Source organism: Saccharomycodes ludwigii, chromosome I, assembly GCF_020623625.1.
Source record: "Saccharomycodes ludwigii strain NBRC 1722 chromosome I, whole genome shotgun sequence".
Taxonomy (NCBI): Eukaryota; Fungi; Ascomycota; class Saccharomycetes; order Saccharomycodales; family Saccharomycodaceae; genus Saccharomycodes; species Saccharomycodes ludwigii.
Window position 1 is genome coordinate 1,249,804 of NC_060200.1, and position 19,005 is coordinate 1,268,808.

Below are 19,005 nucleotides of genomic sequence, written 5' to 3' on the forward strand. Positions count from 1 at the left end.
AGTTTTTGTCCAACATGTGATACTTAAGTAACTACCAAAAAGGTAGCCAGCCAATGAACATCTTGCAAAGATTTTCATCTGATATGGCTTCCTTAATTAAAGCATCTGTTTGAGCAGTTACACTAATTGAGACCCCGTCATGAGGATCAATACCTCTCATTTTATTTCTTATAACTTCCATAGTTTGGTTTATGGTCCAATTATTTCTTCCAGGACCTATTATTCTACCGTCAGTAGTTTTCCGAACCATTCTACCATACATAATAGTTTCAATAACATTAATCAATGTCAGTTCGTTACCCCTAATTAAAGTCAACGTTACTTCGCAGGCCTTCCGGAATGTACCTTCAATGCCTGTAATACCCAAAGCGTCGACAAAATTATGTGTTAATCTAAAGGGGACAATCTCTGGTATTTTCAAGTCTTTACCCTTATCAAATAAAATGTCAAAATCTACATGTAAAACTTGCCCAGTTTTAACATTAATCAAAATGTTATCACAATGTCTGTCGCCTAGCCCTAAGATATGGCCAACCATGCACATAACGGCATATGACCTTGAAAAATTTTGCTTAGAATTATACCAATTGATAGGATCCGGGAAGTTATCTAAGAACCATTCGTGTAAAACGGGGGTAAAACACTCTAGCGCATTGTGGAAAATTGAAAGTCTTTGTGCTGTATCATTTAGAGGAATGGCTTTCCAATATTTACCCACACTGTTGATCAAGCTTAACTTATTCATACTACTATATTTGCTAATCAATATACTTCTAACCGTGGAAACATGCTGAACTAACTCAATAATACCGAAATCCTCGTTAAGAGATAAAATTGCATACGTTAAAATTCCTAAATTTCTCTTTTTCGAATCCAAGTCCTTCTTCAATAAATAAACCATGTTAGTGGCAAATTGCATATATTGGTTATCCTGACTCACGTCTTCCATTTTACACAGAATCTCATAAAGATTCCCATCAGAACCATAGAGCTGTATCTTTTTAGGTCTTCTCAAAGAATGATAAATAACAAATTCTGAGCCAAAGCTGTTTATAGTTATTTTGTTAGGAAAAATTTCAAATTTGTCGCTAGATAAGTTTGTCAATGGTAATACAGAGTCAAAATTTCTGGTGACAGGCACAACTAAATTTGAATGTACATTTAAATCTATCTTTAAGTCTCTGTCCAAAAACCCATTATTATTACCCGATTTTCCAGACCCTTTCTCATATTTGCATATCTGTGATAAAGTCTCAACCATTTTTAAAGCACTACTTACTAATTGTCTTCCATTTCTGTAAGAATTATCTTTTACAAATTTTTCCAGGATTTTTTGACCAGATTTCACCTTTTTTGGTTCATTTGAGTTTTGTAAAGATGCAATGTACCATAATATGTGTTCGGGATAATCATTGCAAAGTAAATATAAAATGTTACCAATTCTGATTGAGGATTTTTGATGTGGATGTAGCACTCTTGATATCAATTGGATTAGTACAGAATACCAAATATAACTTGGGCATGACTTAATAGCATTGTCAATATGTACACACATTTCATCGATGTTTGTTTTTAAAACCAAATTTTTTCTATTTTCCACAAGTTTTTCTGATGTGTTTAGCCAATAGGTAATAACTTTTGGCAAGCTTTCTCTTACATGTGTAGTGTTTTTTTCAAATGATAATAAAAAATATTTTATAGATTCCTTTTCTAAGCTACCATCTTCTTCGTAACTACCTTCGGCATTCTTTTTTTCTAAAAATCTACTGTAAAAAAGACCTAAAGCAAAATAGGGTTCTTCCCAGTGAGGATTTAGAGATATAGTGTGTTTATATTGCTTAATAATCTGAGAAGATGTCGAACTATTTGATAAATCCAACCATTGTGTATATTTTAGCAAGACTTTTGATTCTTCTTGATCAATGGAATTGTCTTTATCCGTTTTCATTTGGTTATATATTTCAGAAATCATTTTTAACGCTTTATCCTTTTCGTTTCTTTCCCATAATAGGTTCGAATACTCCAATTCTAACTGAAATTGGTTTTTATTATGTTCTGACCATGCATCCATTAATAGTTTACTTGCTAAGTCCTGTCTACCATTTTGTCTCGATATTTGTGCCATTTCAAAATAAGTTAGGAATAATTTGTTTGAAATCTTATCGTTTGACGATAAGTTTAGAAAAGTTTTTTTCAAAGATAACAACTTATACTTCGAACCAAAATCGTCACCAATAGCCACTAGTCTTTTTTCTAAATTTTCTTCCAATGTTAGTTCTTCTTGTTCCGGACCTACTGTATCAAATTTCCTGGAATCAATCAAAACCTTTAAATCATGGATAGAATGCAAATTTGTAAAGATCTGTCTAATTTTTAAGATTGTGGTTGCGTTAGGAGAGGTAATAAAGTGTCTAGCAATTAATTTGTTACAGTTGTCCAAACATGCAAGTGTTTGGTCCCATTCCTGCCTATACACGAAAGTGTACAATTTCGCAATGTTATAATTGTACAATATGTGAGGATAAAGGTTCTTTTTAAGTTGATCTTCAAAGCGTCTTTCAATTAGTCCAACGTATTTCCCAATTTTCTCATATTTTCCATACATAACAGACGCTTCTAAGCCAAAATTTAAATATTGAATTAGCGCATGTTCATTGATACAAGGAGAAGTAATTAAAGTGTCTAGTTTAACCAAAGATTTGTCGTATAATTGATGTTTGTGTAAAGATTCTAAATACTTATGATTGATGGAATAATCCTGCACATTTGTCACGCTCAACTCTTCTAAACATTGCTGTGCCATTTCCCAGTTATCGCTGTAAAGTAATTCATCCAATTTGCCGGAAAGCTCAATTGTTGTAAATTTTTTTAGCACACCATCAATGGCATCCAGATCTTGGATATTTGCATATGCTGTTTGAAGATGTTCTCGTAATCTATCATTATCTGAAACAAATTCGCCCGAACGATATGATTGTTCCAAATATAGAACAGATCTTTCAAAAGAGTTCATTTCTAGAGACCTTTGTGCCATTAAATGTAATGGAATGCATACAACTAATTCTTCAATCTGATTAAGTTCCTCCTTTGTCAATCTGCTAAATTCTGTATTCTTTTGATTGTATTGAGCTAAAATCTGTTTACAATATTCTAAAATTTTAAAAATTACTTCATAGCATTGTTTTAGCGTTTCCAGTTGGTGGTGATTCAAATTGGCAACTTCAATCCTAAATATACTTAAAAATTCGGTTTTTATATTTTCCAATAAGATTTTATATTCTGGGCTGCGTTTTAGAGAAATATAACCAACGGCATAAGGTAGAATATATTCGCAAAGTTGTTCATTGGCTTCTTTAAGAAGAGAAGAGTATATTGAGAAAACAGGTGTCGCACTGGTTGAGGATTCTTCCCTAATGCACATTAATCTTTTAAGCAAGTCAGTACTAAAACCTCTGACCCAAAATTGAAACTTCATAGTTTTATTATAAAATGGATAAATCAATGGACTGTAATCGCCACTGTTTGATCCAATTGAATATTTGGATGATCTTAATGGTTCTAGAGTAGCTTTAGCTAGATCGTTGAACGAAATATCCCATAAATGTTTCTTTTCAGACGACTGGCTAAAATCACAACTTTTTAAATCCAAATTACAAAATTTGATATATTCTTGCATGACATATGCTATGAAGGATTGCTCAGAACGATTGGTGGTTTGCCAAAATGCCGGTACTAAAATTTTATTCATAGTTTTCATAATAAAGGAGATTTGTTGACCATAGTCGCTTAAATCATAAACAAAAGCAATATCTTTATTCTTTCTTGTAATTTTATAAACAGTAGGATCGACGGACCCAATAAGACTAATACACTCGGTGGCCTTTGTCGATATATTGAACGAAATGTGTTTGAATTTATAAGAAACATTCAATAACAATCCCAATAATTTGGAAACACTGGCAATATTAAATTCCGATATATCTTTTTTCATCAAAGATAATATTAGCTTGATATCGTCCAAAGTTTGCAGAACAATATAGACATTTTCGCTCTCCAAATTTGTTAAAAATATATTAATATTGTCTAATCTTGCAAAAAACTTTCTATTATTTTGAAAGAAATGTTTATGTCTATCTATCAAATTTATTTCTTCATTTTTCATTAGGCTGTATATTATGGAAGGTTTCTTTTCAATTATGTAATTTTTTTTATTCGTGAGTAAGATGTTGAATATTTCTTGACAAACTGTTTTGGTTTTCGTGTCAAAACTGTTCCATCTCTGACATATGAAATAAACCACTAAATCAATTATGGTAAATAATTGCTCATCAGATAGCAATTTTACTAAACAATACCAAGCCTTCATGGAGTAATATCTAACTTCCGGAATTTCCATGGCAACTTGTAGGCATAAACTGATAATAGCCAAGGATGAGATCAAGGCTTGTTCTGAGGCATTATTGATCATAAAAGTAACACCATTTATAATTCTTATTTTTTCAAAATAAGTATTTATTTCCATATTGTTAGACATGCTAGAACTGAAAAAATGGAAAATACCCAAAATGTGTTCGGACATATATTTTTCAAATTGCCTCATTTCATCTAAATTCCAAGCCTCAGAAATATTTTTCGCTATAATCTCTTCATACAATTGTTTCTTTTTTTGGTTCCTTTTGTCATCCATCAGATTAAAAACAAAATATAAACATTTCATTATTACGAGTTTGTTTGTTGGTTTTTCGTGCGTTGCTTGAAGTTCATCACAATTATCATATAGTTGAGCAATCTCTGACAAAACAATGTACCAATTAACAACATCAGAGATGCTCTTATTTTTAAAAGATGGTTCGCAATTGCATAGGATTTCAATTAGCTTTGGTAATGAAAAATTGTTTCCAGAAACTAATAAGACAGCTATTATTCGATTGATATTTTTATAAACAATTTGTTTTTTCGGTGTGCCAGTAATATTGGAAATGTGTTGTATGATATCCTTCTTATAATAAGTAATGACATATGGCACAATATATCTTTGAAATCTTTCTAAAAATTTATCAATCGGTCTCTCTGTCAAATTTGCAATTTTTTTAAAAACGCCAGGATTTGTGCCCAAACGAATACTTAATTTACTGACAACTAATGGCAAAATAGGCGATAACAATTGATACGGAGACTTATTATCCATTATTTTTGCTATATATCTGATCTGGAAAATTGCAAAATACTCTTCGATAAAATCATGCGAATTCACATAGTTTAACAATTTCTTCAATAATGGATCCACAATCTCGTCTCTTGAAGAAAGGAAAAATTGAGCCCACGTTTCTAGTCTTGTATCTATGGTATAATTAGGGTGCGGTGATTCCAAAAACGACATCAATAAAAGACTCTGTTTATCATTATTATTGTACCTTGAACTTATTGCGTATAATACCAAGATTGCGCTGCTGATGGTTCTGAGTATTCTATCTTGTGAGTCATAACACTTGGTGACAAATTTGTAGATTGGACCCTCTAACTTTAAAGGAACTTGAAAATGGTGAAAGATATTTCTTAAGCAAAATAACAGTTCCAATTGTACCGAAATGGATAGTTTTTGTAAGTCCCTTTGCAAAAGAGTGTCAGCTAAAATCTTGTAGCCGTAACTAAATTTTATATCTAATCTATTCGGATCAACATCTCTTAAATTCCATTTATTTTCATCAGTGGTGCAATGCACGCATACACATTCTGAAGATACTTGGCAATCCAATTTGGAAATCAACCTAATGCATAGTTTTAAATCAGATGAATCCAAACCTGGTTTGTTTAATGTATATATTAATCTGCTGTGTAAGAAAACTTTTAAATCAGCTCTTTTGCTTATTAAGTCGGTAATATTATAATTTAACTCTTTAACTTCATGGTATATATACCTGGTGAAGACTGGCATATTTGCTGATTCTAGATATTTTGTCTCAATATTTTTGATTTTATTTTGAAAGGCGGTAGCATTTACAAATAAACTTGAACTACTCCCATTAAATTGGCACATTATAAAAATTAAAACCCCATTCAAGCTGGTGCTGAAGGGCAAGCTTTCTTTATTATATATCTGAAACCATTTTGCAACATTTAAAGTCTGTGTAAAATCAACAATATCCAGTTTTTCGTCTACTATACATTCGTAGACATCTAAAAGGATATCTGGTAAAACGTCCAGCTCTTCCACTATAAACTTCTCCAACTGGTCATTGTTGTTAGTGCCCAATACCAGTATATCGTGATAATACTGGTTTGTAGTTAAGTCGCTTAATATATTATCTATAATTTGAAAAAAACAATTTAATTTATTTATTGAAAGGACGTTATCGACAAAAATGTAATTCTTTAAAATTAATAAAAACCTATTTTGAAATTTGAAGATCAAGCAAAACATTGTTATATCGAGTGAGTCAATATTCCCCAAAAGATAGAAAATAAATCTTAGATTTCTTTCGATTATTAAATCACCGGGTAGTTTAATGTAAAGTGCCCATTCAAAATAAACTAAAAATTCTGTTAATTTATCACACAAAAAATCCAAATTATTTCTACTGGAAGCCTTCCCGTTGCTTATATCATTGAAAATTGACATTAAATCCGATTGTAATTCCATAATTTCAAGTCTGATTCTATTAACAAGTAAATTTTCCAGATTAATACCAAACAAATCAATAGAAAATGAGCACCAACCAAAAATAAACTTTTTATTCACTTTATTAGCAAATTCGTAGTTATCTACTACTTGTTTTTTGACTATTTGAAAAATAGATTCAAATATAAACCAAATGCCTTGGTTGGAGCTATCAGAAATATATGGTGGTTCGTTATCAAATATGTATATAAAAATCAAGGGATTATACTGGAAAAGTAAATCCAACGCCTCGAAAATTCTAAGCAATAGTTTTTCATTATTTACACATTTATTTTGTAGTTTTTTTAAAAATAGTTTTAACGCTTTAGTATTTCTTTTGATATCGTCTTGAAATTTGGTATCCTTGGTGAAGAAACTGGAAAGTGTTGTATCATTTGTATTTTTAGTGTTATAAAAATGACAAAACTCACTTGGCGGTATATTATAGCTAATTACATTTGTGGTTTGTTGTCTTATTTTTTCAATGTACTTTTCTACAGCAGCCAAATCGTCATTCATACGTATTCCTGTGAATTCTATATTAGCTATTTAGCTTTAAATTACAATGGAATTGTTAATATTATGTATATTTTTTTTTGTGAGTCGCATTCATTAAGGAAAACTTGTATTAAAAAAAAAAAAAAAAAAAAAAAAAAATAGAGAGAAAAAGAGTAGTCGTTTTCTTTCCGTCTAGAGCAATATAAAAAAAATGTTTACTTTTGCTTTTATTCTTTTTAATTTTTTTTTTTTTTCCGTGTCTTGTTTAAATAAGCGCCCAGGTCTAATTAGATTCAGTTTGGAAAGTTTGAATCCAGATTTCAACTTTTTGATATATTTAATAAAAAAAAAAATTTTTTTTTTTTGAACATAAAAAGTATAACACAAGAGAAGTTGTATTTCAGCTGAAAATACATATATGAAAGATATAAACTGAAACTAGTTATTAAAATAGATTTATACATTTTCAGGATTAAAAAGTGCGGGCATTAAACAACACATAATTATCTTATCTATATACGTGAGATTGTTACTATTATTATTGTTGCTGTTGTTATTGTTGTTGTTGCTGTTGCTGTTGTTGATGGTGTTGTAGGGCAGCTGCAGCTGCAGCTTGTTGGGCATGTAGTTCAGCTTCAAAGTTAATAGGCCTTTTAAATAATAGAATATGTGGTTCCGGCGCATGGCACTCGTAATGAACCCAACCCAAGGATTGGGTGATACCTAATCCACGCCATTCATCTTCAGTTAATAAACGTAATGTACCAGTTTCTCCATTAAAATAATCGGATGGTATAACTTTTAACATTGCCTTTGGTAACATAACATGTCTATATTCGTGAGTATCATCTGAATAACGTGGTGAATAATGAATAGATTCTTGAAATTCTAACACCCTTGTTCGCTCTTGATCTGTTAGTTTTCTGCCATGAAAAGTGTGATGACCGTAATAACTCATTAGTTTACTTGATTTGTGAGTTTTTCTTTTTTTGTTAGTGGCTATATGGTGTCTTAATTTAGAAATTTTTTAGTGATAAAAACACTTTTAAAGGGAAGAAAAAAGTGCAGAATAAATTGGTGTAAGTGTTCATATTTTTATGGATTTCCATTAACAAAAAAACTATTCGAAATATAAAAAACGGAGAAGATTTTCAGCGAGATGAAATTTTCTGATTAATTGTAATACCGGGAATGGAGAAGTGAATAAATTGTGTCGGGAATTATACGGTTTCGGACATATACAAAAAAAAAAAAAAAAAAAAAAAAAACATTTAATTTATTTATTTATTTATTTTGACAGATTTGGCTCATTATAAAAGGATTATTTAGTAATAAAGTGAAAGCCTTATTTTGTGTATTATTTCTTATGTGGAAGATTAATTTATTATTATTATTATTATTATTATAAAATAAACTTTGCACAATTATTTAAACACCCACACATCTTTCAAGAAAATATGTCCTTAATAACAAATTCTGTTTGAAGTATTAAAATACAAAGGAAAAAAAGGCTATCTTTTATTATTATTATTATTATTATTAAAAAATTTTCCCTGTTTGTCAATTTTTTTTTTTTTTTTTAAAGTTTCATTTTAAAAATCGAATATTTTAATGAATTTTTCCCTTCTCTCACATTCCGTTTTTCCTTTTCTTGTTATTATTTTCTTTAATATTTTTTCAAATTCTCTTTTTTTTTTTTTTTTTTGTTTTTCCCAATAAATATAAAAATCTTGTCTAAACCAAGAGAATAAAAAATAAAAACATAAAATAAAGATTATTATGAGAAGTAATGTATTTGTAGGTGTGAAACCGCCATTGAATGCGACTTCTATGGCTCAAGATAATTGGAATGTGTTAGATAGCAAAAAATATGATTATCTATTAATACCCATTACAAATAATAAATACAAAGATACTGTAAGAAACTATTATTTGAATTTCCAAGAATCTATTCACTTATTAAATGTGCCTGCTCCTCAATTACAAGAACTTTGCATCTCTCCAAAAACAAACTTTAAAAATCAGCATGACCTTTCACTAAATAAACAACAGGATAATAGCACAAAATTTCATTTGCATATCGGACTAATATCTTCATGGATTGAATTAGAAAGTGATGACGTGGCTGTTCGAGAATTGAGCTATCAAGTTTTACAGCATGAATGGAACTATGCAAAATTTGTCGGAATAGAAGTTTTAATATTGGCACCACCTAAAAACTTAAACAATCTAACACAATATGCCCAAATGCTTTCAAGATTACTCCAAAAAACATCTAATAATGATGTTGAGGATAACAATGGAGAAACAGGTACACCTCCGATTCTGTCGATTTCATTGCCCATTTTTGAAGACTCAGATCCTTTATCTACATGGGAATTGTGGCATAATATTCGTAAAATGGCTTCTTATCACCCTAATTTGACTGTTTCCTTGGCATTACCCCGCTATAAAACACCCAGTTATGTGGTAGAAAGATGGATTGCAGAACCAGTCACTTGTTTATTATTATCATCATCCATTTTTCCAGCCAATAGATATAACTTCCCTGTTTTGAACAAATTCAATCAAGAAATAATTTTTAAATTTCAAAAAATAAATGGATACTCTCAATTAAATTCCAATTCCCAATTGATTATACTATTGCACGGGATGGAAAAATATTTAGATCACATTGATGGTGGAGAAAAAGCCTACTTAGAATATACCAACTATTTATTAAAACAAGGCGACAAGAAAATACTGAAAATTTATTCAAAGTTTATTAATAATACCGATATTATATATTCTACCAAAAGCGATACAAATTTTTTAACTCTTGAACAAGATTTTTTCATTCCACGTATAATGCCGCCTTTAAAACCATTTAGTGAAAATCTCTCCAATAACGTTTATCATATTTTCGAACAAGATTCGAGCAAATATGAACAATATGAATTGGCCATTTTCGCTGCATTACAAGACATTCGTGATCAAAGAAATTATCACATTGAACCACTAGAAATTGTAGTTGCAGGGGCTGGGAGGGGACCATTAGTTACTAAAGTCTACGATGTTTTGCAAAAATTAGACTACAGCCCTAAGGAATATAAAATATATGCTATTGAAAAAAATCCCCAAGCTGTCTTATACTTACAGAAGAAAAATTTTCATAACTGGAACAATGAAGTAACTATTATACAAGATAATATATGTGATTTACAGATACCTAATTGTAAATTTGATTTGATTATCAGTGAATTACTAGGATCATTTGGTTGCAATGAATTATCTCCTGAGATATTGCAATATTTAGAATTATATTATAGTACTCCCCAAACTATTTTCATTCCATGGAAATACACTTCGTATATTGCACCAGTTTCGTGTCCATTGCTGCATCAAGTTTTAAGAAAGAGTTCTGGTACCTTTAGGAACAACAAAGATATTGAGTCACCTTGGGTATTACACAATATTCCATATTGTATTTTATCAAGTAAATTAAATGAAGTATGGTCTTTTGTTCATAATGCACAAGCGCATAAGAATAGTAATGCTAATAACCAAAGTGTAAACAATAAAGAAAATTGTAAAGAAGATGAAGAGGAAGAGGAAGAAGAAGATGCATATTCGCTAACATTTTTGTCTAGATCCACCACAACTTATTTTAAAATTAAAAAAAAGGGGGAAGTGCATGGATTGTTGGGTGTTTTCACAGCACATCTATACAGGGATACTGTCACACTATCCATATTACCTAACCATAAGCCTGTAAAATTTTTAAAGCAACAGCATACACAATCCAATGAAAATACTGCGACTATGGATCATAGAGTTCGTAGCAATGCTACCACCGATACTTTTTCGCAGCAGCAACTGAATTTAAAACATACAGATGGTATGAGATCTTGGTCACCAATGCTCTTCCCTTTAAAGCAGCCAATTTATACCACTGACGACACAGAATTGGAAATTTATTTTACAAGAAATAGTGACTCTAGTAAAGTATGGTACGAGTGGACAGTTAAAAGCTATATTTATTTGGTTTGTGGAAATAATTCTGTAACAAATAATGTGGATCTTCGCAATAATGTTCCCTCATCATCTTTTAACACTTCTTTGGCTAAAAATAGGGATAATAATATGATCGTTGCCAGTAATGGTAATATTAACAATATTAATAGTACTTCACCAAGACAAATGTCTAGATCAACAGCGTACAGTGCTAGAGATACTAAGAAATATAACGAAGAAATTTTACAAAATAACCATAAGACTGAAGATGATATAAATGAAGAGGATGAAGATCAGGAAGAATATAATAGTACTGATCATAAACGTAACAATAGTGATGAAAATGCAGGCTTTTTCAAGATGCAAGAAACTGGATGGCAAAGTATTCAAGATGTTCATAATTTACTCAATTCACTATCCATTTCAAATCAATTGGACAAAGAAACTAAAAATCACATTTTGACTACGCCTAGGCCATCATTTAATTTAAATATTAATAATAATAAGAGTGTTACTACTATAACTTCATATGAAGAAGAAGAGCACTCTTCGGTTACTAATTTAAAAGAGCAGACGTTTAAACCTGAAGAAAGCTTAACCTCAAACCTTACAGTTAAACATGTTGATCTGCATAAACAAGAAAATTTGTACAAGCACAATAATAACAACACTACTATTAATAATAATACCGGTAATAATAGTAATAGTAATAATTCAATTTATAGAGACAATAATAACAACAAAAACGACACCAACAATAATAATAATAATAATAATAATAATAATAATAATGCCACTTATATTAATAATTCTAGTATTGGAAATACAAGTATTGATGAATATCATCTGAGAGTTGTAATGGGTGGTATAGATTTGCATAATTGTGGAGGTAAATTTTTTTCTATTCCGAAAAAAAGTTGCTACGAAAAAATATATATTTAGTTGGAAGATCTATGGCTGTTGATCTCAAATAAGATAAAAGAAAACAAGAATAATGTGATGAAAAAGAAGGTACTAATAAAAGATAAATTTTACGCGGATATAAAATTAATCATCACATGCCAATATATAAATATATATATATATATATATATATATGTATTTCCTCTCTTCTTATTAAATGTTATAACCATTGGCTATTTCACTTATATCTTGGATTGTTTATATTGTTTTAGATGGAAAAGTGATATAATGACGCGAACAAATTTGATAATATAAAGTATATATGCGGAATAAGGTGAAATGGCATTGGATGGCTAAAAAGAAAGAAAAAAGATTAGCAATTTTAGACAAAAAAATTTTAACTCCTAGTACAAGGTATATTATTGCATAGAATTTGAATAGTTCACTTAGATGCGAAGAGAATCATGGGGGGGGGAACATATTTGATGGGCTTATTTTCTTAATGTTAATTATCCAAATGAAGAAACCAAAAAAAAAAAAAAAAAAAAAAAATATATATATATATACATAATATAGATATAAATAAAACACCATTACCATGGATTTTCTTCGATTTCTGGCGTTGGTTGAATCCAAGATTGTCTTTTAGTGGCAGCTACAGATGGAACATTTAGCTCCTTAAAAATATCGGCCTTTCCTTTATCATCCTTAAATGAAATAGAAAAGTTATCGTGAGTGTCATGTCCAGTTTTTTCTACTTCTTGATTATCAAAAAAACGTTCGCTGACATTATCTATTGGATTTCCTGTAACATTATTTTCGAAATTACCATGATTTTCCTCTTGATTATCAGTACAATAAGATTCATAATCACTGCCAGAACTATTGTTATTATAGTCATTCTGCTTCTGTTCTCGTATATTTTTATTATTTTCTAGAAGTAAATCAAGCTCATCCTGAATTTCTATCGGTAGTAAAGGAGAATAATCAGACGTTCCACCGTACAATGGTAATAGTTCAATCAAGGTAGGTAATGCAATACCAATTGGTGTTTCATCCTCTTTCAAGTAATCATCGCTGTTAATACTGTGACTGAGTGTGCTGCTATTACCATTGCTTCTTGAAAATGTGAAACTTAACCTGTTTTTTTTTTTTAATTTTGCTCTTAATTGTTTTTTAAATGCAAAATTGGGTTCATCAATTTCGTACCTATATCTGTCCATAATTTTCAAAATTTGTTGTGGTTTCAAATAATCCAACAATTTTAATGTTGCATTTAATGATTCCTCATCTTTCAAAGTTGTTGCTACTTGTAACCACTCCAAGATTTGAAGTAGGGGTTGCAAATGAATACTGGCAATTTTAATGAAGGATTGGTAAAAAAATAAAGAATTGGTCTCATTCAACACTTTCGCTTTGCTGGATGCATGGATTACAAATTTTAGTTTTTTGTTTAGTTCCATTTGGTTATCCAGATCTATATCTGCTAGATTTTGTATTAAAGTGTAAGGAAATCGATCCCACATAAATTCATCTATAGAGACAGTGGGTTTGAAAGGTGTCAAATTATTCACCATAACCCAATCTTGTATAACACTTAAATTCAACCTGATTTGCATAGCTTTGGCTCTACATAAAAATTTCCTTGACTTATTTTTCATAATCGAATTAAAGGTGACCGCGTTGAACCACTTCATTACAAGTGACAAACACTGTTGTGAAATTAGCTCATGTACAGAATTTAAGTTTAACACATAAATTAGAGCACTATAAACCTGAACGATTTTCATTGGAGAGGGTTTCATTTGTTCCTCTAAAGTTGGTGGGTATAACATTTTTAATATCTCATCATAAGAATCCTTATTTTGTTTTTTTTTTACAGGACAGTCCGTGTTTGGTGCAGCAGTTTCGTTTGTACCATTAGTGCTATTAGATCCGCTTTTCTTGAAAAAATTCCAATCTTTTTTGTATAAAGTTTCCTTGACTTGGTTTAATGTAGTGTAATCAAATATAGTGGTCTGGATTAATGGAACAACCCTAGAATGTATAGAGTAGCATAATTCAATCATTAACGATCTACTACCAATAACTAAATTTTGCAATACTTGTGGATATTTTTTAAAAAAATTATCTTGTTTCAAAAGATGATAATACAATATATTAAAGCATCCCAACCAGTAAGATTGTAAGACAACATCACCACTATTGACATTGTCATCCTTGGTTGTACTAGATACTACACCACTTTTAGTGTTTGTAGAAGTGGACAATATTTTAGTAATACATAGATCAATAAAGTTATTTACCAAAGTCTCACTGTTTAATGATTTGTCCGCATATCTAATGCATTGAAAAACAATCGATGCAGGTATAATAGGCTTATGTTGGTGTTTAACTGGTAATTTCAATAAATATTCTAATATAGCAGAAATATCGTAATCTCCAAACATAATGTATTGATCTGGCTCTAATTTATCGTAATTGAAAAGCATGGTGTCTGTAAAATCATCATTAATGTTAATACTAGAGGCACGGTCCAATGTATGCTTATTGGGCGATGATGGTTTAAACAAATCTTCTGATTTTATTCGTAAACCCGCAGTTTGTAACGCAATAGAGTCTAAAACAGGATCGTGTTCGTTGTTAAAGGAAGCATTATTGTGAATATCAATACTAGTGTGGGCACCATTAAGTGCCGTCCCAGTTGGCGTTAGCAGGGGTAATAAATTGTGATCTTCTACAAAATTATAAAAGGACGTATTAGGTATCAATAAGTCAAAAGCAGTGAGTGAATCTCTTTTTAACTGGAAATCAATATCATCAACGTTATTCAATAATTCCAATAGACAGTCTTTGTTTTGCAATACAAAACACCACATCAGCGGAGTATACCCAACAATGTTATCGTATAAATTTAAATCGAGTACATGATCGGCATCAGAATAAGAGGATAATAACAATAGTTCGATATAACTTGGTTTATTATACACAATAGAATAAATTAAAAGCGTAACTCCGGTTTCAGATTTATCGTTTAACAATTTTGATAAATGATGAGAACTATTTTTTAGTTCTTGAGTAAATTTCAGTCTATCTTCCGAACTTGGTTCGATATCTGATGACGTTATGAGTTGTAACAATTTTAACCACGTGCTTTTGTGGGTTTGTGACTCTTCTTTATCTTCATTGTTGTCTAATTCTGATAATTCTTGTGGTAATGTAGATTTAATTAATTGTACATTTTTATTTATTGTTGTTGTGTCATCAGTGTTCGCTAGTGTTGAAGTGGCGGTTGTATTAATAGACATGATATTATTTTCACATGATAAATAGCTCATAGTTGCTATTTATATTTTTGGTGGTTTTTTTTTTTTTTTTTTTTTTTTTTTCTTTTGAGCTAAAAAGGTACAAGCGTTTAAACACTTTAAACATAAAAAAAATAAAGGATAAGCTTAGAGTTTCAGTGTAAAGTTTAAACTTGATGGAAAAAAAAAATGTTAGTCTAAATATTAAATATTGAATAAAATGTTTATATTTTTTTTTTTTATAATTTTTTTTCCTGTTAAATAGGTTTGTTAATTTCGTAGAATATGATATAAAAAATAAAAATAACAATGTGAGATTATTTTGTTTATTTTTTAATAATATTATTTATTATTATGTGGGGGAAATTATTTTTAAGTAAATTACAAATTTTAATAGTTAACAGTAAACAAAAGAGAGAGAGAGAGAGAGAGAAAGAGGAGAGAAGTTTTATTCGGAAAAGTTCAATTTGAAAGCTGTATATCCGGACATTTTAGATGATGTATATATTTATAGCACGTGCTCTGTCACTTTCAACTCTTTTCTGCTAAAATAAATCAATGAAAAAAGACAATAAACGATAACAAACAAAATGTTTCTCCGATTATTATTATTATTAATAAAGTTTTGTTTGGTTTTAGAATCATTAAATGGAAAGAAAAGAAGAGAAAGAAAAGAGATTTTTTACATGGATAAAATAATTATTACTAAATGGACAGATGGAGAAAGTATTTTATTTTCCCATTTTTGTAAGTTGTAATAAATGTAAGGAAAGCCGTACTTCTTTTGAAATTTGGTATTATCAACTGCCTTTGTTCTCTTTCCACTTATCCCATCTCCCCTCTCCCTCTCCCCTTCCCCTCGCCTCGCCTCCACATTATCCTTGTGATAAACCTTTTTTTTTTTTTTTTTTTTAAATGCTATCTTACATTTAGTTTATATCTTATACATAATAGTAATAAAAAATACGTGACCCTTCCCTTTATATGCTTAATCTATAATAAACCACTTAATAACTCTTTTTTTTCTTTTTTTTTTTTAAAAACAAGTTAAAAATTAAAAGTGAACCAAACAGCTAACTTCAATAATTATAAATATAATTAAAATTTACTAAAATGCTACTCAAGTAAAATTATATATAAAAACAAATTGAGAAAAAAAAAAAAAAAAAAAAACAAAAAATAATATACATACATATACAAGCATGTTGCCTGGAGAAATAAAACAAAATAATATAAATACAGAAACAATCGCTACAGAAAGTATTAATTGTATTTCCACAAGAACCAATAGTATAAGTATCAATACAACAGATTCCTTTGATGAGTACGAGACTCCTATTGAATATAACGTCCAGCGTAAATTGGTTAATAGATATGTTCAACTTATTAGTATCTCAGGTATTATAGGGACTGCATTGTTTGTAAGTATAGGCAAAGCGTTGTATCATGGTGGTAGCGGATCTTTATTATTGGGATTTGCAATATGGTGTCTGCCTATTTTGGCAATAACGGTATCAACAGCTGAAATGGTTTGTTACTTACCAATAAATTCACCCTTTTTAAGAATGGCCCAAAGATGCTGTGATAAATCATTAGGACGAATGGCTGCTTGGAATTTTTGGTTTTTACAATGTGTACAAATTCCATTTGAAATTGTGGCTGTTAATACAATCATACACTATTGGAGAACCGATTATAGTCCCGCTATTCCACTATGTGTTCAGGTAGCCTTGTATTTACTAATAAGTATATTCGCGGTTAGATACTACGGTGAGATTGAATTTTGGCTAGCTCTTTGGAAAATAATATTAGCTGTTGGATTATTTTTTTTCACTTTAATAACAATGTGTGGTGGCAACCCATTAAGAGATGCCTATGGTTTTCGTAATTTTAAAAAAAACTCTTTTAAAAAGTATTATCCAACTGGGATAGCACCAACTGATCCTAATCACGGTGAAGGTGTTTATATATTCCAGGGGTTACTAGCATGTATTATTCAAGGTAGTTTTACCATTGCTGGTCCAGAATACGTCTCAATGATTGCTGGAGAAACCAAAACCCCTCGCAAAATATTACCTATTGCATTCAAACAAGTTTTCATTAGATTAACTGTGTTATTTTTAGGTGGGTGTTTATGTATTGGAATTGTTTGTAATAGTACAGATCCATCGTTGACAGCAGCTATAAATGAGTCTAGGCCAGGTGCAGGTAGTTCTCCCTATGTCATTGCGATGAATAATTTGAAAATTAAAGTCTTGCCAGATATAGTTAATGCAGCGTTAATTACAGCTGCGTTTAGTGCAGGTAATGCATACACTTACTGTTCAAGTAGATCATTATATGGTATGGCATTAGACGGATACGTTCCCAAAATTTTCACCAAATGTAATAGGTACGGTGTCCCGATATACTGCGTATTAGTTTCGTTATGTTGGGGTGCGCTAAGTTTTTTACAATTGGGTGAAAATAGTGCTATTGTATTAAATTGGATTATTAATTTTATAACAGCCTCTCAATTAATTAATTTTTTCATTTTATGCATCATATATTTGAAATTTAGAGCAAGCTACAATTATCAGAAGTTTAAAATGGGGGTTAAATTACCAGATTTACCATTTAAATATTGGGGCCAGCCATACACTGCCTTATTCGGTTGCGTATGTACTTTTGTTATGATTTTTTTACAAGGTTATTCTGTTTTCTTCAAAGAAAATTGGAATATCAGGGATTTTTTGTTTTGTTACATAATGGTTTTCATTGATATTGGCATTTATTTATTTTATAAATTATTTTACTTCAAAATGGGGAGAAATGATAAATTCGTTCCATTAGATAAGGTTGATTTAATCACCGGATTAAAAGAAATCGAACTGCACGAACTGGATCACGGTTTTGATAGATTTAGATTTTTTTACAATGGCGAGATTACTAACGGCAGCAATAGTATAATAATGGAGCAAGATCCGTCTATTATTGCTGACAATAAGAAAAAGGTATTAGAACGTTTTAATATAGAAGAAGTAGAAAGATTGGACAGTTGTGATAATAATAGCATCAGTAATAGAACGTGAGGAAAGGATTTTATTTTTATTTTTTTATATCTTCTGTCTAGATGAAACTTCCCGTAATTTTTATTTTCTCAATTATTTTTTTTTAAATGTAATTAGGTGTGTTTTTAAGTGCATAATTAATCATTACTTAGTTTGTTATAAACTACTATTCAATAATAATAACAATGACAAAAAAAAAAAAATTTTTTTTTTGGATATAAAAAACAACATATTTCCATACCTTTTAATCATATAGTTTTTGTTTTGGAAATTTAAGCTTATAGTACTAAGTAATAACCATATTGCTACTTTATTATTATTATCTATTCATGATCTAGTCTTTCCCTAAAAACAAGTGAGAAAGGAAAAAAAAAAAACAAAAAAAAAACAAAAAAAAAAACAACAATAATTAGATGGTGCTATTAGCATTACACCTTTCTCATGAAACATTTAAAATGCCGCGTATTTTTCTTTTTTATTCAAGCCTTTGACTTATTTTATTCAAGCCTTTGACTTATTTTATTGTGATGTTATACATAATATCAGCTGATTAAATACAAAAAGGCTTTAATTATACTAATATTACCAATGAAATAAG

General features: G+C 29.9%; 5 protein-coding genes across 5 annotated transcripts; 2 read left to right on the forward strand and 3 right to left on the reverse strand.

Annotated features, from left to right (window-relative positions):
- Positions 1 to 31: 31 nt before the first annotated feature.
- MEC1 (protein kinase MEC1) lies at positions 32 to 7,177 on the reverse strand (the record flags this gene model as incomplete). The annotated part of the gene is made up of 1 exon (XM_046078454.1): positions 32 to 7,177. The coding sequence occupies one exon, from the start codon at positions 7,175 to 7,177 to the stop codon at positions 32 to 34; it is 7,146 nt and encodes a 2,381-aa protein (XP_045936857.1).
- Positions 7,178 to 7,709: 532 nt separating this feature from the next.
- On the reverse strand, positions 7,710 to 8,114 carry CKS1 (cyclin-dependent protein kinase regulatory subunit CKS1; the record flags this gene model as incomplete). Its single annotated transcript, XM_046078453.1, has 1 exon — positions 7,710 to 8,114. One exon carries the CDS (start codon positions 8,112 to 8,114, stop codon positions 7,710 to 7,712), a length of 405 nt encoding a protein of 134 aa, XP_045936858.1.
- An 821-nt stretch (positions 8,115 to 8,935) lies between these two features.
- Positions 8,936 to 12,091, forward strand: HSL7 (protein arginine N-methyltransferase; the record flags this gene model as incomplete). The annotated part of the gene is made up of 1 exon (XM_046078452.1): positions 8,936 to 12,091. The coding sequence occupies one exon, from the start codon at positions 8,936 to 8,938 to the stop codon at positions 12,089 to 12,091; it is 3,156 nt and encodes a 1,051-aa protein (XP_045936859.1).
- A 554-nt stretch (positions 12,092 to 12,645) lies between these two features.
- On the reverse strand, positions 12,646 to 15,390 carry SCDLUD_000531 (uncharacterized protein; the record flags this gene model as incomplete). Its single annotated transcript, XM_046076971.1, has 1 exon — positions 12,646 to 15,390. One exon carries the CDS (start codon positions 15,388 to 15,390, stop codon positions 12,646 to 12,648), a length of 2,745 nt encoding a protein of 914 aa, XP_045936860.1.
- Positions 15,391 to 16,559: 1,169 nt separating this feature from the next.
- On the forward strand, positions 16,560 to 18,428 carry AGP2 (Agp2p; the record flags this gene model as incomplete). Its single annotated transcript, XM_046078451.1, has 1 exon — positions 16,560 to 18,428. One exon carries the CDS (start codon positions 16,560 to 16,562, stop codon positions 18,426 to 18,428), a length of 1,869 nt encoding a protein of 622 aa, XP_045936861.1.
- Between the last annotated feature and the right edge of the window lie 577 nt (positions 18,429 to 19,005).